This window comes from Macaca nemestrina, chromosome 6 (assembly GCF_043159975.1).
Source record: "Macaca nemestrina isolate mMacNem1 chromosome 6, mMacNem.hap1, whole genome shotgun sequence".
Lineage (NCBI taxonomy): Eukaryota > Metazoa > Chordata > Mammalia > Primates > Cercopithecidae > Macaca > Macaca nemestrina.
This window is the reverse complement of record NC_092130.1, coordinates 106,073,509-106,096,795: the sequence shown is the minus strand read 5'-3', so window position 1 is coordinate 106,096,795 and position 23,287 is coordinate 106,073,509. Positions and strand designations below refer to the sequence as shown.

Genomic DNA, 23,287 nt, shown 5'->3' with positions numbered 1-23,287 from the left:
CAATCCAAGATTCAATCATGGTTTGTTTTTCCATATAGAACAACAACCGCCCTGCTTTCTGTGTTTCAGGACATAGACATGAATTGTCTTGTAGAATGTTCCTCATTCTGGATTTCTTGTCTCATGTTTTCAGCAAAGTTCAGGTTACACATGGCAATAAAGGTGATCTGTACAACTCATGCGTTATATTAGGGTCAGACATCAGATTGTTACACCATTTTTGATACCAATTTTGACCATCTGGTTAAGGTGGTAACCATTAGCTGTAACATTCCTATAAAGTGCTGGTCTCTAGTTTTAGCACTCATTAATTATACTTTCCTGACATTTATCTCCCTGGTAATATGGTAGTTTTCTATCATCTCTTCTACCTTTACTATTGACTTTCTAATGGATAGCTCCCTACCCACACCCACCCTCCCCCCGCCTCAGACAGGGTCTCACTCTATCACTCAGGTTGGAGTGCAATGGTGCTATCTTGGCTCACTGCAACCTCAGCCTCCCTGGTTCAAGCGATTTTTCTGTATCAGCCTCCGGAGTATCTGGGATTACAAGCTTGTGCCCCTGTGCCCGATTAATTTTTGTATTTTTAGTACAGATGGGGTTTCACGATGTTGGCCATGCTGGTCTCAGACTCCTGGCCTCAAGTGATCTGCCTGCCTTGCCTTCCCAAAGTGCTAAGATTATAGGCATGAGCCACCGTGCCAGGCCTTATACCCACCGTTTTTGTTTTACTGTGGGTTTTTTTTTAAATTGCGTTTTATGACCCTTTATGGTGGTGGTTCTCAAAGTGTCCTCATCAATAAGCAACAGCAACTTTACCTGGGAACTTGCTACAAATGCAAATCAGAACCCTAGGGACACCCAGAAATGTGTTTTAACAAAGTCTCCTCCGAATTCTCACGTTGGATAACCACTGCATTATTTTTTTTATAAAAAAATTTTTGAGACAGTCTTTTTTGCATTTTTAGTAGAGATGGGGTTTCACCATGTTAGCCTGGTTGGTCTCGAACTCCTGACTTAAGGTGATCCACCCGCCTCAGCCCCCAAAGTGCTGGGATTGCAGGGGTGAGCCACCACGCCCGGCGAATTTAACTTTTATCAGGAGTCGTATTACATTAATAATGGAAAGGAAGAAAACAGCACAGTATGATCAAGATTAACTAGGGAGTAATTAGCTGTAAAAGAACTCTCGACTCTCTTGTTCAAAGAGGTTCAAGCTGCTGTGCTTGTGCGGGAAGGGCTGTGTCCCTTACACGGCTGACTCTAATGAAAAACTACAAATCAGTCATTTCTCCTTCATTTTCTCCATTCCCCCCACTCACTACACAGCTAAGAAAGCTCAATGGTACCCTGCAGACACTCAAAACTTGAGGGCACCCAACTCTCAGTTACGAGTGGTGTCAATCATAATGACAGAATGAAGTATCAGTGCAAGAAATTTAAAGTGTGTGGATGTCTCCAGGCTGGAAGTCTGGGTTCGAAATGTTTGCAATGCCTCGCACTTGTGGCCCGTGGATATCCCTGAACTTCAGAAGCCACTGGTTTCCCCGCCAAACGAAAGGTATGCACCTCATGGGTTCAGGTCAAAAAAGTCTTCTAAGCAACCCTCTAATGTTTATCTTTCACAGCCTGCCGGGCACACCCATCTTCAAAGGCAGCGGACGGAAAAGAAGTGCCAAGATGGGTGGACACACAGCTGTGGCCGCACTCACGTGTCCCAGCACCAAGGCCGAATGACCACTTAGGTCAGGAGATTTTCCCCCCGAGGCTGCTGTTCCCGGGTGGTGTCCCAACGTCTCTAGTGCAGCCCCTAATTCAGCACTCTACACATCTGACGCTTAACGAAAGCTATTCCAACTTTTTACCAGTGGTCTGCAGTTATTTTCACCAGCAGAGCCCGGATGAAAAAAGAGCGTGAAGCAGCCGCGGCAACCGAAAGCCCAGGCGGAAAGGGTGGGGCCCTAGGCGGAAGAGGCGGGGCTCTCGGGCCTTTTCCCGGCGTCAATTTAGTGGCGGGAAAAGCGACGTCTTCTGAACGGCGTTTTCTTGCTGAGTGGTAGCCTTTCCCCTCAACCAGCAATGGAGGAACAGCCCCAGATGCAAGCCGCCGACGAGCCCGCGGACTCCGGAGAGGAAGGCGGGGCAGGCGGGCCGCCGCAGGTCGCCGGCGCCCAGGCGGCGCGCAGCGAGGACCGCATGACCCTGCTCCTCAGGTTGTTCCCTTTGGCCGCCTCAGCCCGGGCCAAGTGGGCGTTGTGGCCCGGAACTCCGCCCTTTGCTCAGAAGGGTAGGGTTCGAATTCACGCTCGGTCACGTCATGTCTCCGTGACAGCCTCATTCACTTAAACTCTTGAAGTTCTTTCTTCATCAGCGAAAGGGAGAGAAAAATGACCCCCTGGTAGACAGGTTATAAGGGTTAAATGAGACAGTCTAGGAAAGTGTTGAGCACAGTGCCCCGGGCCCTTGGAAAGTCCTTAGAAGCTGTAATTTCTCCTCCTGTTCCCCCCCCCCCCCCGCCCCCGGTTTACAGGCAAGTTGAATACCAGACCTAAATTGAAAGGAAGGTGTCCCTACCTTTTGTTTTAGAACTACGACCCTTTCGTAACCCAGAAGCTTTATATGTTATATATTCTACTAAGCGGATGATGTTTATACTTTTCCACTAAGCGGTTGCTGGGGAAGATTCGATGAGAAGGGACATCCGTCTTCCAAACCAGTGAGCAGGAGAAGGTCCTGGGCCAAATCTGCCTAACTGCCTATTTTTGTGTGACCACTCAAGCTAAGCATAGTTTTTATGTTTAAGTGGTTGCAGAGAAAAGATCATAAAAATATTTCATAATACATGAACTCTATCAGAAATTAAAATTTCAGTTTCCATAAATAGTTTTATTGGAATACAACTTTCCTGCACAAGGGTGGAATTGAATAGCTAAAACAGAGACCATGTGACTCACAAACCCTAAAAAATTTGCCATCAGGTCCTTTACAGAAAAAAATGTGCGGTCCTCTGTTCTGTATCATAAAGGTAGTTTTAAAAAAATCATTATGGGTCGGGCGCGGTGGCTCACGCCTGTAATCTCAACACTTCGGGAGGCCCAGGCGGATGGATCACCTGAAGTCAGGAGTTCAGACCAGCCTGGCCAACCATGGCCAAATGGTGAAACCCCGTCTCTACTAAAAATACAAAAATTAGCTGGGCGTGGTGGCGCTCACCTGTAATCCTAACTACTTGAGAGACTGAGGCAGGAGAATCACTTGAACCCAGGAGGCAGAGGTTGCATTGAGCGGAGATCGTGCCACTGCACTCCAGCCTGAGTGACAGAGCAAGACTCTGTCTCAGGAAATATAAATAAATAAGAAAATAAAGTCAAAAGTTTCGGAATTATGAAACTGTCATGCAAGTGTGAACTATTTTGTAAATATAATTTATTTGGGAGGCTGAGGTGGGCAGATCACGAGGTAGGGAGTTCGAGACCAGCCTGGCCAATATGGTGAAACCCCGTCTCTACTAAAAATACAACAATTAGCTGGGCGTGGTGGCAGGCTCCTGTAATCCCAGCTACTCAGGAGGCTGAGGCAAGAGAATTGGTTGAACCCGGGAGGCAGAGGTTGCAGTGAGCCGAAGATTGTGCCATTGCACTCCAGCTTGGGCAACAGAGCAAGACTCTTGACTAAAAAAAAAAAATTTTTTTAATTACCTTTTTTTCTTTTTTAAATGTTTTGAATAATGAAAACATACCTATTTCTTTTTTATTGCTTTTTCCTCCTTACCCTTGCTGTCATCTTAAATTACCATTTACTCATTGTTTTTCTACTTATGTATGATTTTTGGATTTATAGAACAACTGAAAAACTAAGTGAATCCAAGGATTAGTATCTTTGTTATTTTTCTGTATCTCCTGATAACATCTGTATTTGTAAATAATTACAGTGGTTTGGGGTTTAATCAGTTTGGTCTCCTTTGTATTGCATCCTTAGTTCAGTCTGGCCTATTAAAAATAATCTTAAATGCCAATTTTTTAACTTTTCCTTACAGATGCTTTTTTTCCAGTGTATTCTATTTAGTGTCTTCCTCTGAGGCCTTGAAGTTCTTTATACCCATTTTAAATAAAATGGGGCCAAATTAGAAGTTTGTAATTATGAGTTTAATTATTTGTATTTATTTTGTGATATCAGCTTCCGAAAAAGAATGAGTTGGTTTGTCATACGGTAATGAGTAAAACCTTAATAAATATGTGACTTTAGGCCGGGCGCGGTGGCTCAAGCCTGTAATCCCAGCACTTTGGGAGGCCGAGACGGGCGGATCACAAGGTCAGGAGATCGAGACCATCCTGGCTAATATGGTGAAACCCCGTCTCTACTAAAAATACAAAAAACTAGCCGGGCGAGGTGGTGGGCGCCTGTAGTCCCAGCTACTCGGGAGGCTGAGGCAGGAGAATGGCATAAACCCGGGAGGCGGAGCTTGCAGTGAGCTGAGATCCGGCCACTGCACTCCAGCCTGGGCGACAAAGCGAGACTCCGTCTCAAAAAATAAAAAAAAAAAAAAAAAATAAATAAATAAATAAATATGTGACTTTATATTCTCTTTATCTGTTTTCAGGCTGAGAGCACAGACAAAACAACAGCTCTTAGAATATAAATCAATGATTGATGCAAGTAAGTATTTTCATTTTCAAATTAGGGTTTTGTTGTTTGTTTGTTTTTTTGAGACAGGATCTTGCTGTCACCCAGGCTGGAATGCAGTGGCGCAGTCTCCGGTTTACTGCAGCCTCAGCCTCCTGGGCTCCAGCAGTCCTCCCACCTCAGCCTCCCAAGTAACTGGGACCACAGGCACATGCTACCGCGCCTGACTAATTTTCTGTATTTTTTTGTAGAAACAGGGTTTTGCCACCACACCTGGCCTCAAATAAGATTTTGTGAATTCGATGATTAACAGTTCTCGAGGAAAAATAAAATTAACTTTACCAAAAATTGTTTATATATGTTCTAGTGTAGCAAAACTGGTAAACATGCAAGATATTTATGAAGTATGGTAAGTATGGTGAAGGAAACAAAGGCATGATAAGAGGGAGGGGCTTCTTTTCATAGGGATGGCTTCTCTAAGAAGATAATTTTAGAGCTCAGATCCAAATGAGAAGAGTTTACATTCCAATAGTCTTTTTGTTCTCTGTATAGCTAGTACCATTTTTAAGGGATTATGACATCCAAAACCTAGATTTAGTTAACATTGTAGAATTTCTGTACCTAGGAGAAGACAGATGTAAGGCAGGTCACAGGAAGTTTAGTTGTAGCCTTTGAAAGAAGATGTTTATCTAAAATTGACTATCTGCTCTTTTAGAGGCCAAGACAGGAAGATCACTTGAAGCTAAGAGTTTGAGATTGGCCTGGGCAACAAAGTGAGACTTCGTCCCTACAAAAATGAAAAAACTTAATCGGATATGGTGATACATACCTGTAGTCCCAGCTGGGACTCACTGGGCTCAAGTGATTGAATCATTGTACTGTACTTCACTCCACTGGGCAATAGAGTGAGACTGTCAAGCAATCAGTAGAGAAATAAGTATTGATTCTTTTACTGTTTAAAAAATATATATATGGCCAGGCATGGTAGCTCACGCCTGTAATCCCAACACTTTGGGAGGCCGAGGCAGGTGGATCAGCTGAGGTCAGGAGTTCGAGATCAGCCTCACTAACATGGAGAAACCCCATCTCTACTAAAGATACAAAATTAGCCGGGTGTGGTGGTGCATGCCTATAATCCCAGCTACTTGGGAGACTGAGGCAGGAGAATCGCTTGAACCCGGGAGGCGGAGGTTGCAGCGACCCGAGATTGCGCCACTGCACTCTGGCCTGGGCAACAAGAGCAAAACTCTGTCTCAAAAAAAAAAATATATATATATACACATATATATATATATATAACTGAGACTACTGGTTAAAGGATTGTTTTTTACAATAAAGGGATCTATTTTAAGGGTACAATTTGGTGAGTTTTGACAAATTTCTAAATCTGTATAATCACTACCACAATCAAGATACAGAACATTTTCGGCTGAGCGTGGTGGATCAATCTGTAATCCCAGCACTTTGAGGGTCCAAGACGAGATGATTGCTTGAGCCCAGGACAACCAGCCTGGGAAACATAGTGAGACCCCATCTCTAAAAAATCAAATTGGCCAGATGTGGTACCATGTGCCTGTAGTCCCACCCAGCTGGGTTAGGAGGATTGCTTGAGCCTGGAATATCAAGGCTGCAGTGAGCCAAGATCACACCACTGCACTCCAGCCTCAGTAACAGAAGGAGACCCTGTCTCCCCAAAAAAAAGAAAAAAACAGAACATTTTCTTTTTTTTGGATAGAGTCTTGGAGTGCAGTGGCGAGATCTCGGCTTACTGCAACCTCCGCCTCCCAGGTTCACTGCCTCAGCCTGTCAAGTAGCTGGGATTACAGGCGCCTGCCACCATGGCCAGCTAATTTTTGTATTTTTAGTAGAGACAGGGTTTCACCACCTTGGCCAGACAGATCTTGAACTCCTGATCTCGTGATTCACCCACCTCAGCCTCCCAAAGTGTTGGGATTACAGGCGTGAGCCACTGTGCCTGGCCAGAACATTTTCATACCAAAATAATCCCATGTGCCGCTTCACAGTCAGTCCCCACCTTTTCCTCCAGCAACCACCAATTTGATTTTTGTTACTGTGGAATTGTCTTCTAGAGTTGTGTTGTCCGATGGGGTAACCACTAGCCACAAGTGACTTTTTTTTTTTTTTTTTTGAGATGGAGTCTTGCTCTTGTCCCCCATGCTGGAGTGCAATGACTCGATCTTGGCTCTGTGCAACCTCCGCCTCCTGGGTTCAAGGGATTCTCTTGCTTCAGCCGCCCGGGTAGCTGGGAAAACAGGCACCTGCCACCACGCCTGGCTAATTTTTTGTATTTTTAGTAGAGAGGGGGTTTCACCATGGTGGCCAGGCTGGTCTCTTAACTCCTGACCTCAGGTGATCCACCTGCCTCGGCCTCCCAAAGTACTGGGATCACAGGCATGAGCCACCACTGCTGGCCACACATGTGGCTTTTTAAAGCTAATTAAAATGAAATAAAATTTAAAATTAAGTGTATATCAAATGCTTAGTTGCCACATGTGACCAGTGGCTACCCTATGGGGTAGCATAGATATGAAACATTTCCATCATCATAGTGAGATGATCTTGCTCAGCGACCCAGGCTGGAGTGTAGCTAGTAAGATTTTGGCTCACTGCAACCCCTACCTCGTGGGCTCAATCGATCCTCCCACCTCAGCCTCCCGAGTAGCTGGGACTACAGGCATGCACTATCATGCCTGGCTAATTTTCAGTAGAGACAGAGTTTCGCTATATCTCCCAGGCTGGTCTCAAACTCCTGGACTCAAGCAATGTGGTTAGTCATCATTGAGATGGGCCGTAAATGTAAAATACAGACAGAATAATGTGAAATATGTCATTAGTAATGTTAAACTGACTGCACATTGAAATAATATTTTTTATCTATTGGGTTAAATAAGTATATTAAAATTAAATTTCACTGTTTCTTTTCTGTAATGTGGAAATGACATTTTAAATGATGTATTTTGCCCTTGTGGCTTATATTATATTTCTTTTGGACAGCACCTTTCTAAAATGTTAGTAACTTCAAAAAATTGTTTATTTGCAGATGAAGAAAAAACTCCGGAACAAATTATGCAAGAAAAGCAAATCGAAGCGTATGTTATATTTAAAAAAATTTTGTTTATGGTCTTTACTAAGATTTAATCATATTTTCTATTATTTTGTTGTTAGAGATGGAGTCTCACTATCACGCGGGCTGGAGTATGGTGATGTGATCATAGTTCACTGAAGCCGCGACCTCCTGGGTTCAAGGGATCCACTGGCCTCACCCTCCTGAGTAGCTGGAACTATAGGCTCATTGTACCTAACCTGACTTTTTAAAAAATATTTTGGGGCCGGGCACGGTGACTCATGCCTGTAATCCCAGCGCTTTGGGAGGCCTAGGTGGGTGGATCACCTGAGGTCGGGAGTTCAAGACCAGCCTGACCAACATGGAGAAACCCCGTCTCTACTAGAAATACAAAATTAACTGGGTGTGGTGGCGCATGCCTGTAATCCCAGCTACTCGGGAGGCTGAGGCAGGAGAATTGCTTGAATCCAGGAGGCAGAGTTTGCGGTGAGCCGAGATCACACCATTGCACTCCAGCCTGGGCAACAAGAGCGAAACTCCACCTCAAAAAAAAAAATTTTTTTTTTTTTTTTTTTTTTTTTTTTGAGACGGAGTCTCGCTCTGTCGCCCAGCCCAGGCTGGAGTGCAGTGGCGCGATCTCGGCTCACTGCAAGCTCCGCCTCCCGGGTTCACGCCATTCTCCTGCCTCAGCCTCCCGAGTAGCTGGGACTACAGGCGCCCACAACCGCGCCCGGCTAATTTTTTGTATTTTTAGTGGAGACGGGGTTTCACCGTGGTCTCGATCTCCTGACCTTGTGATCCGCCCGCCTCGGCCTCCCAAAGTGCTGGGATTAAAAAAAAATTTTTGTAGAGATGGGGCCTCACTTTGTTGCCCAGGCTGTTCTCAAATTCCTGGCCTCAAGTAATCCTCCACCTTGGCCTCCCAGAGTTCTGGGATTGTAGGCAAGAGCCACTGAGCCTGGTCATAATCTCATTTTCTATGCTATAACATTGTTTTTCTTTTTCCTTTCCTTTATTTTTCCAGATAATTTGTGATGCATATATTGGGAAGTTGTTAATTTGGGATGGAGATTTATATGTACACAAGTGATCACGTTATAACTTTCTGGCCTCCCTTTTTATAAGATACTGAGTGAAGTAGCTCAGGGGCATTAGTTTGCTAAATGTGTAAATACACATTGGTATATTGAGCCTGTAGAACACTTTTATTTAGATAGAGGTGTTTTACTTTTTTAAGGGCTTACTTCATACATTTATTTCAATAATGTCTTTTTCTGATATTGCTGATATTCTTTTGCTCATGTTTCTTTCATAGTAAAATTGAAGACCTGGAAAATGAAATTGAAGAGGTGAAAATTTCTTTTGAGATAAAAAAGCTTGCATTAGACAGGTAATTGTTACATTTTAAATATAAGGATTGTGAACTGAATGCAAAATGGGTATGAGGGCAAAGTGGAGGGAATCTTTTAACTGGGCTGGATGAATTAGTGAAGCACAGTGATGATTAGATAATGGTCACACGAAAATTTTATTATTATTACTGTTTTTTAATTTGACAAGGTTTCACTCTTGCCCATGCTGGAGTACAGCAACATGATCACTGCTCACTGTAGCCTTAACCTCCCAGGCTCAAGTAGTCCTCCTGCCTCAGCCTCTGGAGCAGCTGGGACTACAGGCATGCACAACCACGCTTGGCTAATTTTTAAAATTTTTTATCGAGAGGGGGTCTCACTGTGCCCAGGCTGGTCTTGAACTCCTAGGCTCAAGCAATCTTCTCGCCTCAGCCTTCCCAAAATGCTGGGATTACACAAACCCAGCCTGGTCACACAAATTTCGAGCCCTGGGAGAAAATTTGCATTACAGATGCTTCTCAATTTGCAATGGGATTAGGTCCTGATAAACCCATTGTAAATTGAAAATATGGTAAGTGAAAAATGGCGTTTAATACACCTAACATGCCTGGGTGCAGTGGCACACGCCTGTAATCCCAGCACTTTGGGAGGCCAAGGCGTGTGGATCACCTGAGGTCAGGAGTTCAAGACCAGCCTGGCCAACATGGCAAAACCCTGTCTCTACTAAAAATACAAAAATTAGCCGGGTGTGGTGGCGTATAGCCTATAATCCCAGCTGCTAGGGAGGCTGAGGCAGGAGAATCACTTAAACCTGGGAGGCAGAGATTGCAGTGAGCCGAGATCACGCCACTATTTACTCCATCCTGGGCGACAGAGCAAGACTGCCTCTCAAAAAAAAAAATGTTTTAAAGTTTATAGTCGTATATGGTTTTGTATTCCCTAAGTCCTTTATTTCAGGCCCATCCTGATCTTTTTAGTGGCTTAATCCTTCCACTGGAAGTAGATGGTTCAGAGAACTCATTCAGCTCAGGCCAGGTTTCAGATTTACCTGGCCCCTCATTCTGGCAGTGTATACCCACATGCAACAGCCCTATCCATCTTGGTGTTATTTCATATTTCTATGTTTTACTTCTCAAAGTATTTCTCATGTAAAAATATTTTAAAACCTACTTCTGTTTTATGTATATTTGAAGGGAAATCAATCTTTGTCATGTTTGGAATTTTTTTAATGTAACAAATGTTATCCATGTTTTATAATGCAAGCTTTTTCCCTCTCATAGGATGAGACTTTCAGCTGCACTTAAAAAAAACCTGGAGAAAATTAGCACCCAGTCTAGGTATGATTTTCTTTTTCTCTGGATTCAGTAAGGATGGGATTTGCATAGTGACTTTAGTTTTGTGAATTTTAAAAAATTATTACTGCGAACTACCTTTATCTGGGGAATAAGGAAAGTGATGAAATTTTTGTAGGCCCTCCCCAAAATTACAGCAACTTCTATAGTTCTAATGATATTTTGTTCTATATGGATCGTAACTGTAAGAAGCAGAAGAGTTTATCCAGAAGATTGGAAAAATTTAAGGGAAAGCTTTAAAAGTTCATTTTTTTTCAGTATTTACTATAAATTAGGAACAGGGCTATCTCATTTAATCCATTCAAAACCCAATGAGATAGGAAATGTACTCCTCATTTTTTATTGGTAGAAATGAGCGTGTTCGGATCAAACAATTTCCCAAGGGATGTAATGTAAAGACTAGCAGGTCAGGTCTTCTGTATCCTGATATCTGGCCTCAGAGGTCTTTTCTCTCAAAGCTCTTATGATAAAATTGCCCCTTCTTCCCTTGAGCACCAGAAAAATTCCAAGATGGGTTTAAGCACTTTTTTTTTTTTTGGAGATGGAGTCTTGCTCTGTCACTCAGGCTGGAGTGCAGTTCACTCCAACCTCCACCTCTCGGGTTCAAGCGATTCTCATGCCTCAGCCTCCTGAATAGCTGGGATTACAGGTACCTGCCACAACACCTGGGTAATTTTTGTATTTTTCGTAGAGACGGGGTTTTACTATGTTGGCCAGGCTGGTCTGGATCTAGGCACTTTTATCTTGAGTATCTTAGCCCACACTGATACACGTTTTCCCCATATTCCAGCTAAATCCAGGATTACATAAATCCAAAAATCTGAATTTGAACACTCATAACTTTTTCTCTCCCATAAAAGGAGAGTTTAGCCTGGGTACAGAGGCTTATGCCTATAATCCCAACACTTTGGGAGCCTGAGGCAGGAGTATAGATTGAGCCCAGGCATTTGAGGTCAGCCTGGGCAACATAGGGAGGCCTCAGCTCAACAAAAAATTTTTAAAAATTAGCCAGGCGTGGTGGAGCCACCAGTAGTCCTAGCTACTCCAGAGGCTGAGGGGAGAGGATCAGCCTCCTGCCTTGATTCTAGGAGGTCATCGGGCTGCAGTAAGCTGTGATCTTGCCACAGCACCTTAGCCTGGGCAATAGTGAGACCCCATCTCAGGACAAAAAAAAAAAAAAAAAAGAACATTATTGAGTTTAAGGCGTGGGGTGCAGGACATCAGGACAGATTCATCATATTGTTACTGAAATGTCAGGGATTCAGTCTAGGTTCTGTTGCTTGCTGCACAGAAATGTAATCACTGACATGAGTATTGTCAGGAAGAAGGCTTTGATTACTATAGCCAAGGAGAGGGGAGATCAGTCTGATCTCCTAGATGGACTAAAATTAAATCCATCTAGGGTGTTTTGTTTTGTCTTGTCTTGTTGAGACAGGGCCTCACTCTGTTGCTCAGGCTGGAGTGCAGTGGCGTGATCCTGGCTCACTGCAGCCTCGACCTGCCAGGTTGAAGCAATCCACTTCAGCCTCCCAAGTAGGTGGGACTACAGGCGCATGCCACTGTGCCTGGCTAATTTTTGTATTTTTTGTAGAGATGGAGTTTTGCCTTGTTGCCCAGGCTGGTCGCGAACTCCTGAGCTCAAAGTGATCCACCTGCGTTGGCCTTCCAGAGTGCTGAGATTACAGGCATGAACCACCATGCTCTGCCAAATTAAGGGTTTTTATAGCAGGGAAGATGTGTAACCATGTATGGGAAAACAGGAATTAGGGAGGGGTAAGGAAGAGGAGTTAGTCAATAGGAAGCAGGTAGTTGGTTAGGCGGTCCTGATGGGTGAGGGGTCTGATTCTTATTGTCCAGAGGGTGTGATCTTGTAAGTTTCAGTTCTTTGATACTATCTGGGAGGCCTGATGGTTGGTTTCCTGAGAAAGGAACTCAGATAAGACAATTGTAACTTTCTCAAGTTTTAATACGGGGAGGGTCAGTTTCTCTTTATTCAAAAGAAATCATAAACATCAGTTCTGTGGGACAATTGGGCCAGTTTCACTGTTGACACCAAAAAACAACAGAAGGGTCAGACCTGGCACGGTGGCTCACGCCTATAATCCCAGCACTTTGGGAGGCTGAGGCAGGCGGATCTTCTGAGGTCAGAAGTTCGAGACCAGCCTGGCCAACATGGTAAAACCCCATCTCTACTAAAAATGCAAAAATTAGCCGGGCGTGGTGGCAAGCGCCTGTAATCCCAGCTACCTGGGAGGCTAAGGCAGGAAAATCGCTTGAACCCAGGAGGCAGAGGTTGCAGTGAGCTGAGAGTGCACCACTGCACTCTTGCCTAGGCAACAGAGTGAGACTCTGTCTCAAAAATAAATAAATAAATAAATAAACCCAGAAAGGTCAAATAGGCTAAGGCAGTGTTTTGTTAGCACATTTTAAAGTTTACAACTGTTAAGAAAAAAAATTAATTGGGATACAACTAGAATGCCATTAGGCTAAACCATCTTTAGCCTTAAGCTCCAGCACCTTGGGGTTCCTATGTAAGCCTGTTGTTAACAGTAAAATGGAGCTTAAGCTTACCCAATGAGAAACTGCCAACTAACCTCTACCTAGAGATGTTCCACTTTAACCAACCAATTATATTTTCTGTCTTTCTTCTATGAACACCTTATAAAAGCTTCCTCACTCAACTCCCACAGTAGAGCACTAAACAGCTTACAATCCTGTGCTGCCAGATGCATGAATTGTCTGGTAAAATAAAGTTGTTACATTTTAATATGCCTAAATTTGTCTTTTAAGACAACCAAATATAGCTGTAAATAGTAAAAAAAAATGAGTTCAGCTCTCCCAGGTTTGGGCAGATTCCCCCTTTTGGCCTTCTTAGTTAGTTGCTTCTACAGTGTTTTTCACACCTGGCTGATTATCAGAATAATGTCTATTATAATGATCACATTATTGGTCCTATCCCAAACTTTCTGAATCAGCATATCTTTTTTTTTTTTTTTTTTTTTTTTAGATGGAATCTTGCTCTGTCATCCAGGCTGGAGTGCAGTGGCATGATCTTGACTTACTGCAACCTCTGCCTCCCGGGTTCAAGCGATTCTCCTACCTCGGTCTCCTGAGTAGATGGGATTACAGGCACACACCATCACACCTGGCTAATTTTTGTATTTTTAGTAGAGATGGGATTTTGCCATGTTGGCCAGGCTAATCTCAAACTCCTGACTTCAAGGGATCCACTGTACCTGGCTTTTTTTTTTTTTTTTTTTTAAATAGAGATGTAGTCTTGCTATATTGCCCAGGTCTCAAACTCCTGAACTCAAACAATCCTCCTGCCTCAGCCTCCCAACATGCCAGGATTACAGGTATGAGCCATAGAACCGGGCCTTGAATCAGCATATCTGAAGTTTGGGGACTAGGAATCCTCACTTAACAAGACTCCCATGTGACTGTGGCACTCTGAAGTATGAGAGCCACTGCTTTGCCCAGTCTTATTCCACACCCTTTTACTCCCACCATACCAAACTACTTGATCTAGGTAATTACTTTATGTCCTTATTCCACTTTGTGCATAACTTTGGTTCATGTTTGTTACTGCACTACAGTATGATTGTGGTTTTATTTTTCTCCTCCACTAGATTCTTTCCTCTTTGAAAACAGATACTGTGTTTTATTTTATTTTACATTCCTGGCACCTGGCATAGTTCTTGAAAGCATGTAGTTAAGTACTCAAAAATATTTGTCGAAGTAGAGGTAAAAAGCAGTTTATTCCTTGAAACTATTCTACATGCTGCAATAATGGTGGATACATGTAATTATACATATGTCAAAACCCAGAGAATGGGCGGGACCTCAGTAGCTTATGTCTATAATCCTACCACTTTGGGAGGCTGAAGAGGGAGGATTGCTTCAACCCTGGAGTTCCAGACCAGTCTGGGCAATATAGGGAGACCTCGTGTCTACAAAAAATTTAAAAATTAGTGGGACATGGTAGTGTATGCCTATAATCCCAGCTGCTTCAGAGGCTGAGGCAGGATGATCGCTTAAGCCCAGGAGGTTGAGGTTGTGATTGTGCCACTGCACTCCAGCCTGGGTGGCAGAGCAAGACCCTGTAACAAGAACAAACCCATAGAATATACACAAGCAAGAGTGCACCTTGATGTAAAATCCGGACTTTGGGTAACAATGATGTGTCGATATAGGTTTGTTGATTGTAACAAATGTGCCACTTTGGTAGGGGATGTTGATAATGGGAGAGGCTGTGCATGTGTTGGGGGCAGGGTGTATATGAGAAATCTCTGTACCTTCCACTCAGTTTTGCTGTGAAACTAAAATTACTCTAAAAAATAAATTCAAAACAAAAACTAAAATTGCTCTAAAAAATAAATTCAAAGCAAAAGCAGCTTGTTAGGAAGTTATCAGGGTGTTTCCTCTCTAAATATGAAATTTTTAGAAATGTTCCCACATTTTTAAATTTGGTATTCTTCAATATCTGTGACCAAACATTTTTCTAGGGAAATGCATCTCTAGTTTCAACAGAAATTTGGATTACATCAAACTTTTCCAGATTTATTTTGTTAAACTGACTTTTTATCCAAGTGTATGGTAGATTTAATTAAAGTAAGTTTTCACTCATTGATTCCTTCATTAATGACAGGTATTTTTAATTAAGTTACAAATAACCTTAATAAATCATCTTTTTGTTTCCTTTTCAGTGTGCTCATGGATAACATGAAACACCTATTAGAGCTAAATAAATTAATAATGAAATCACAGCAGGTAAACTTACACATTAGGCTGATTATGCATTCTCATGATTTTACTCTCAACTTCTTGCTGGTAACTGTAATGTATATGATTAAATAGGATTGTCCAAAGGGAATGCTATGATTGGAATTCGCTGTCCTTAAGCTCTGTCTTTTTTTCAAAATTCTATTATTTCTGACTAATGTTGAACATTTATCTACTTAAAAGTTAATTTACTGTCTTCCTTTTGTTGTGTGGAAATAGAGGAACTGAAAACTGGAACTTTAGATAACTAAGGCTAGTAGATAAAACTCAGTGATTTAAGTATTACAAGTTTGTCCTTACCTACAGTAATGTGCTTTAACTTTTTTATTTTTAATAACAGGAATCTTGGGATTTAGAGGAAAAACTGCTTGATATTAGAAAGAAGAGATTGCGTATGTAAAACACTTTTTTTGGCAGAACACATTTTTCTTACTTTATAGATTGATAAGGCCAGATCTCTTAGCCACCGAGAAATTTCCTAATTTCTGACTTTCAAAATTTCTTTAAATTTTTGACATGGCAGCTTAAAAAGTGATATAAAGTACATTTTGTTCTATTTATTCTCATTGTTTTAGAACTTTATTTTCATTTGTGGTTGGTTTTTTTTGAGACAGAGTCTTGCTCTATCACCCAGGTGGAGTGCAGTGAACTATCTTGGCTCACTGTAACCTCCGCCTCCCGAATTCAAGTGATTCCCCTGCCTCAGCCTCCTGAGTAGCTGGGACTACAGGCACCCACCACCATGCCCAGCTAATTTTTGCTTTTTTTATTTTTTTTTGAGACGGAGTCTCGCTCTGTCACCCAGGCTGGAGTGCAGTGGCACGATCTTGGCTCACTGCAAGCTCCGCTTCCCAGGTTTACACCATTCTCCTGCCTCAGCCTCCCGAGTAGCTGGGACTACAAGCGTCCGCCACCTCGCCCGGCTAGTTTTTTGTATTTTTTTAGTAGAGATGGGGTTTCACCGTGTTAGCCAGGATGGTCTCGATCTCCTGACCTCATGATCCGCCCGTCTCGGCCTCCCAAAGTGCTGGGATTATAGGCTTGAGCCACCGCGCCAGGCCCTTTTTTTTTTTTTTTAATTCTTTAATATGGTATTTTTTTTTTGGAGAAAGAATCTCACTCTGTCACCCATGCTGGAATGCAGTGGTATAATCTTGGCTCACTGTATCCTCTGCCTTCTGGGTTCAAGTGATTCTTGTGCCTCAGCCTCCAGAGTAACTGAGATTACAGGTGTATCCCACCACACCTGGCTAGTTTTTGTATTTTTTTAGTAGAGATGGGATTTCACCATGTTGGCCAGGCTGGTCTTGAACTCCCAACGTCAGATGATCCGCCTGCGTCGGCCTCTCAAAGTGCTGGTTACAGGCGTGAGCCACTGCACCTGGTCAAATTTTTGTATTTTGAGTAGGGACAGGGTTTTACCATGTTGGTCAGGCTGGTCTTGAACTCCTGATCTCAAGTGATCCACCTGCCTCGGCCTCCCAAAGTGCTGGGATTACAGGCATGAGCCACCGTGCTGTGCCTCATTATTTTAGAACTTTAAATCACAAAATTAGTACATTCTCAGAAGGGGAAAAATAAAACGATGTGGTAAGTTATAACACAAAAGTCATACCTGTTTTCTGTGTGACCACAGTTTGGTATTTATCATTCTAGACTTTTCCATGTCCATATAAACATTTTATGTGTATATATATATACACACACACACATATATATAATTTCTAAATAAGATGGTATGTATGGATCTACAGCCTTTTCACTTAATTTATCATAACATGAGATGGTTTTTTGCATTGAAACTGTTGAAATGTTTATATCAAAGGCAATGCACACTGTAGAACATTTGGAAACAAAGGTATGCAAAGGAAAAGTTAAATTTTTTAATTTTCCATCAAAAGATAATCAGTCTTCAAAGCTTTTTTTTTTTCTTTTCTTTCTTCTTTTTTTGGTGAGAAAGGGTCTTGCTGTGTCACCCAGGCTGGAGCGCAGTGGCGTGATCATAGTTCATTGCAGGTCATTGCAGCTTTGACCTCCTGGGCTCAAGCCATCCTCCCACCTCAGCTCGCAAATAGCTGGGAATACAAGCGTACTCCACCATGCCCGGCTAACTTTTTTGTTTTTTGTTGACATAGAATCTTGCTGTGTTACCCAGGTTTTTCTTGAACTTCTGCTCTCAGTGATGCTCCTGCCTTGGCCTCCCAAAGTGCTAGGATTATAGGCATGAGCTACTGCACCTGGCCTGTATTTCTTTTTTTTCTTTTTCTTTTTTTTTTTTTGTGAGATGCTGTCTCACTCTGTCACCCAGGCTGGAGTGCCGTGGTGCAATCTTGGCTCACTGCCACCTCTGCCTCCTGGATTCAAGAAATTCTCTGCCTCAGCTTCCCGAGTAGCTGGGATTACAGGCGCCAACCAGCATGCCTGGCTAATTTTTTGTATTTTTAGTAGAGACGGGGTTTCACCATCTTGGCCAGGCTGGTCTTGAACTCCTGATCTTGTGATCACTCACCTCTGCCTCCCAGAGTGTTGGGATTACAGGCATGAGCCACCACACCCAGCCTTTGTTTTTGTTTTGAAATAGTCTCGCTCTGCTGTCCAAGCTGGAGTGCAGTGGCGTGATCTTGGCTCACTGCAACCTCTGTCTCCTGGATTCAAGCCATTCTTCTGCCTCAGCCTCCCAAGTAGCTGGGATCACAGGCATGCTACCACACCTGGCTAATTTTTGTATTTTTAGTAGAGACAGGGTTTCACCATGTTGTCCAGGCTGGTCTCGGCAGAACTCCTCACCTCAGGTGTTCTGCCCGCCTCCACCTCCCACAGTGCTGGGATTATAGGCGTAAGCCACTGTGACTGGCCTCTTTCTTTGTTTTTTGAGACAGGGTCTTGTTCTGTTACTCAGGCTGGAGGCATGCTCATGGCGCGCTACAGCCTCGACTTCCTGGACTCAGGCTATGCTTTCACCTCAGGATCCCTGATAGATAGGACTACAGGTGCATGCCACCATGCCTGGCTAATTGTTTTTTTTTTTCTGTAGATTTCTTAAATTTATTTTTCTCTAGAGACAGGGTTCACCATGTTACACAGGCTGGCATAGAACTCCTGGGCTCAGCTGGGCGCGGTGGCTCACGCCTGTAATCCCAGCACTTTGGGAGGCCGAGACGGACAGATCACGAGGTCAGGAGATCGAGACCATCCTGGCTAACATGGTGAAACCCCGTCTCTACTAAAAATACAAAAAGTGAGCTGGGCGAGGTGGCGGGCGCCTGTAGTCCCAGCTACACGGGAGGCTGGGGCAGGAGAATGGCGTGAACCCGGGAGGCGGAGCTTGTAGTAAGTCGAGATCACACCACTGCACTGCACTCCAGCCTGGGTGACAGAGTGAGACACTGTCTCAAAAAAAAAAAAACTCCTGGGCTCAAGTAATCTGCCCACCTTGGCCTCCCAGAGTGCTGGAATTACAGACGTGATCGATCCACTGTGCCCAGCCAGATTTGTTGGTTGTTTTTTTTTTTTTTTTTTGGATACAGAATTTCTTGTTGCCCAGGCTGGAGTGCAATGGCATGATCTTGGCTCACTGCAACCTCTGCATCCCAGGTTCCAGCAATTCTGCCTCAGCCTCCTGAGTAGCTGGGATTACAGGCACCTACCACCACTCCCAGCTGATTTTGTCTTTTTAGTAGAGATGGGGCTTCTCCATGTTGGTCAGGCTGGTCTTGAACTCCCTACCTCAGGTGATCCACCCACCTCAGCTTCCCAAAGTGCTGAGATTACAGGCATGAGCGCTGCGCCTAGCTGGTGTTTGTTTTGTTTTGTTTTGTTTTGTTTAAGATGCAGTTTCGCTCTTGTCACCCAGGCTGGAGTGCAATGGTGCGATCTCGGCTCACTGCAACCCCCGCCTCCCGGGTTCAAGCAGTTCTTCTGCCTCAGCCTCCCGAGTAGCCAGGATTACAGGCACCTGCCACCATGCCCTGCTAATTTATATTTTTAGTAGAGATGGGTTTCACCATGTTGGCCAGATTGGTCTCCAACTCTTGACCTCAGGTGATCCACCCTCTTCAGCCTCCCACAGTGCTGATTACAGGTGTGAGTCACTGCACCCTGCTCAGATTTGTCATTTGTAAACATTATATAGATTTGCCTGTTAGCAAATAATCTCAGGGTCAGTAGTAGTATTGGTCATCTTGTTTATTCCCCCCACGTTTTTTTAAGTAGAATCAGGGGCTTGCTATGTTGCCCAGGGTGGTCTCGAACTTATAGCGATTCTCCTGCCTCTGCCTTCCAAAGTGTTGGGATTATAAGAATGAGCCACCCATGCTCAGGCTATACCCTTTTGATGATTCATTTTTTCCACTGTATTCCAACCTCATTTAATACATTAATGTTGAAGAACAGGCCCCTGAAATACATCCATTTATATTTCCAAGTAGTTTAATTCTTAGACTATTTCCAGTAATACAAAAAATGGTTGATGATGTTTATCCCTGGAGAGGGGAATCTTACTTTATTTTTCCTGAGACAGAGTTTCACTCTTGTTGCCCAGGCTAGAGTGCAGTGGTGCAATCTCGGCTTACTACAACCTCTGCCTCTGGGTTCAAGTGATTCTCCTGCCTCAGCTTCCTGAGTAGCTGGGATTATAGGCACGTGCCACCATGCCCAGCTAATTTTTGTATTTATCGTGGAGATGGGGTTTCGTCACGTTGGCTGGGCTGGTCTCAAAACTCCTGACCTCAGGTGATCCACCCACCTCAGCCTCCCAAAGTGCTGGGATTACAGGCGTGAGCCCTGCCAAGGAAGCTTACTTTTCATTTAAAATTAATCTTATTTTGGCCGGGCGCGGTGGCTCAAGCCTGTAATCCCAGCACTTTGGGAGGCCGAGACGGGCAGATCACGAGCTCAGGAGATCGAGACCATCCTGGCTAACATGGTGAAACCCTGTCTCCACTAAAAAATACAAAAAACTAGCCGGGCGAGGTGGCGGGCACCTGTAATCCCAGCTACTCGGGAGGCTGAGGCAGGAGAATGGCGTGAACCTGGGAGGCGGGAGCTTGCAGTGAGCTGAGATCCGGCCACTGCACTCCAGCCTGGGCGACAGAGCGAGACTCCGTCTCAAAAAAAAAAAAAAAAAAAGGCCGGGCGCAGTGGCTCAAGCCTGTAATCCCAGCACTTTGGGAGGCCGAGACGGGCGGATCACGAGGTCAGGAGATCGAGACCATCCTGGCTAACACGGTGAAACCTCGTCTCTATTAAGAAATACAAAAAACTAGCCGGGCGAGTTGGCGGTCGCCTGTAGTCCCAGCTACTTGGGAGGCTGAGGCAGGAGAATGGCGTGAACCTGGGAGGCGGAGCTTGCAGTGAGCTGAGATCCGGCCACTGCACTCCAGCCTGGGTGACAGAGCGAGACTCCGTCTCAAAAAAAAAAAAAAAAAAAAATTAATCTTATTTTGTTGGGCATGGTGGCTCATGCCTATAATCTCAGCACTTTGGGAGGCTGAGGTGGGTGGATCACTTGAGATCAGGAGTTGGAGACCAGCCCAGCTAACGTGGCAAAACCCCCATCTATACTAAAAACACAAACATTAGCCAGGTGTGGTGGCGGGTGCCTGTAATCCCAGCTATTCAGGACACTAAGGCAGGAGAATCACTTGAACTCCTGGGAGGCGGAGCCTGCAGTGAGCCGAGATCGCACCACTGCACTCCAGCCTAGGTGACAGAGTAAGACTTCATCTCAAAAATAATAATAATAATAAAATAAATGTTTATATGTTTCATTTTTGAAGGAATTAAAGAAGGAAAATATATATATATATTTCCTACCTGTTTTGGCAACCCAAAATAAGCCCTTGATACATGATACCACTTGAAATATCTGTAGACAGCTGTTATTGTCATACAGAAATACCTGGAACATTTCACTAAGGGCATTGCTAAGTACAAAATTAAAATATTGTTATTTTGCACCAGGGAAGTCATTTTCAGATCATAATAAAATTGCAACCTAAAATGCTGCTCATTAAAATTTTTCTCTTGACTAAAATAACCAAGAAGTGATCTGCTTCATAATTTTTCAAGATCCTACTTTGTAGAGGTATTATATATGGTATATTATTTTATTTTTAACCTAACAGAATTAAAACAAGCTTCAGAAAGTAAGCTTTTAGAAATACAGACTGAAAAGAACAAACAGAAGATTGATTTGGACAGTATGGAAAACTCAGACAGGATAAAGATCATACGACAAAACCTACAGATGGAGATAAAAATTACTACCATTATTCAACATGTGTTCCAGGTAACATTTATATAAACTAGCAAGAAAAGTAAAGTACTTTTTTTGTTTTTTGAGATGGAGTTTCACTCTTGTTGCCCAAGGTGGAGTGAAATGACTCAATCTCAGCTCACTGCAACCTGTGCCTCCTGGTTCAAGCAATTCTCTTGTCTCAGCCTCCTGAGTAGCTGGGATTATAGGCGCCCACCACCACACCCGGCTAATTTTTAAATTTTTAGTAGAGATGGGTTTTCACTATGTTGGCTAGGCTGGTCTCAAACCCCTCACCTTTAGGTGATCCATCTATTTTAGCCTCCCAAATTGCTGGGATTACAGGCATGAGCCACTGCACCTGGCCAACTATTTGATGATGCTATTATACAGTATTGACTTAACTTTCAGCTAGTTTTTGATCTTGATGAAATAATTCAATGTTTAATATTGGTCTGTTTGTATATATTTGGAATGTGTGTATACTTAATGCTTAAGGTCTTGATTTTCCTTTTTTCTTTTTTCAGACGGAGTCTCATTCTGTAGCCCAGGCTGGAGTGCAGTGGCGTGATCTTGGCCCACTGCAACCTCCTCCTGGGTTCAAGCGATTCTCCTGCCTCAGCCTCCTGAGTAGCTGGGATTATAGGCATCTGCCACCACACCTGGCTAATTTTTATATTTTTGGTAGAGATAGGGTTTTGCCATGTTGACCAGGCTGGTCTCAAACTCCGACCTCAGGTGATCCTCTGCCCGGGAGGCGGAGGTTGCAGTGAGCCAAAGTTCACACCATTGCACTCCAGCCTGGGTGACAGAACGAGACTCCGACTCAAAAAAAAAGGAAGAATGTATTATCATTTTTTTCTTATCACAGAGCTACACATGTAGTAAATGTTAATTATTTGGTAAGATTAGTGAAAAATGATATTCTAAAATCTTGTTAAATTTTTAAAGTACTTGTAACTTTAATTTAAAACAATTTTTTTTCTTTACAGAACCTTATTTTGGGGAGTAAAGTCAACTGGGCAGAGGATCCTGCCCTTAAGGAAATTGTTCTGCAGCTTGAGAAGAATGTTGACATGATGTAATAAGAATTCATTTCTGACATATTTTACATTTTTGGCAATCCCAACTCTTACTTGGAATATTTCTGTGCATTTGTTTGTCCACCATAATTTTAGAAAAGCATATCCATAACATTTACAGTTGTACAGTTGTGGTTAGTTATTTGTAGTGGGATTGAAAGTAATTTTTTTCTTTTTATATTTCTATATTTAGTTTGCTTTTTTTTTTTTGAGACGGAGTCTCACTCTGTCGCCCCGACTGGAGTGCAGTGGTGCGATCTCAGCTCATTGCAACCTCTGCCTCCCGGGTTTAAGCAGTTCTCCTGAGTAGCTGGGACTAAAGGTGCACACCGCCATGCCTGGCTAATTTTTTGTATTTTAGCAGAGACGGGGTTTCACCGTGTTGCCCAGGCTGGTCTCGGAACTCCTGAGCTCAGGCGATCTGCCGCCTCGGCCTACCAAAGTGCTAGGATTACAGGCGTAAGCCCCTGAACCTGGCCTAGTTTGCATTTTTTTCCTATCAGTTTTATAAGTTAAGAAATAAAAGGAATTAATGTTACTTATCTTATTTTTTTTTTAATTGGTGCCCTTTAATAGTACTCTATCTTAGTAATTACAAAATCGAACTTGTCACTTTTTATAGCATTGCAGTCCATTTTTGAAAAACTCTTAATTTGAGCACTTTATTAATTTGGAGCTGTTGAACATTTTTACAGCTAATGTAGTATTTTCAACACTGTTTTTTTGTTTGTTTGCTTTTTGTTTTTCCTTGA

At 43.2% G+C, this 23,287-nt stretch overlaps 1 protein-coding gene across 1 annotated transcript; it reads left to right on the top strand.

Moving 5' to 3' along the window:
* The first annotated feature begins 1,874 nt into the window (after positions 1-1,874).
* Positions 1,875-23,073, top strand: LOC105475196 (centromere protein H). The gene is made up of 9 exons (XM_011730280.3): positions 1,875-2,216; positions 4,604-4,659; positions 7,688-7,736; positions 9,027-9,101; positions 10,344-10,400; positions 15,122-15,185; positions 15,538-15,589; positions 21,323-21,486; positions 22,446-23,073. Exons 1-9 carry the CDS (start codon positions 2,083-2,085, stop codon positions 22,536-22,538), a joined length of 744 nt encoding a protein of 247 aa, XP_011728582.1. The 5' UTR covers positions 1,875-2,082; the 3' UTR covers positions 22,539-23,073.
* Positions 23,074-23,287: the final 214 nt, after the last annotated feature.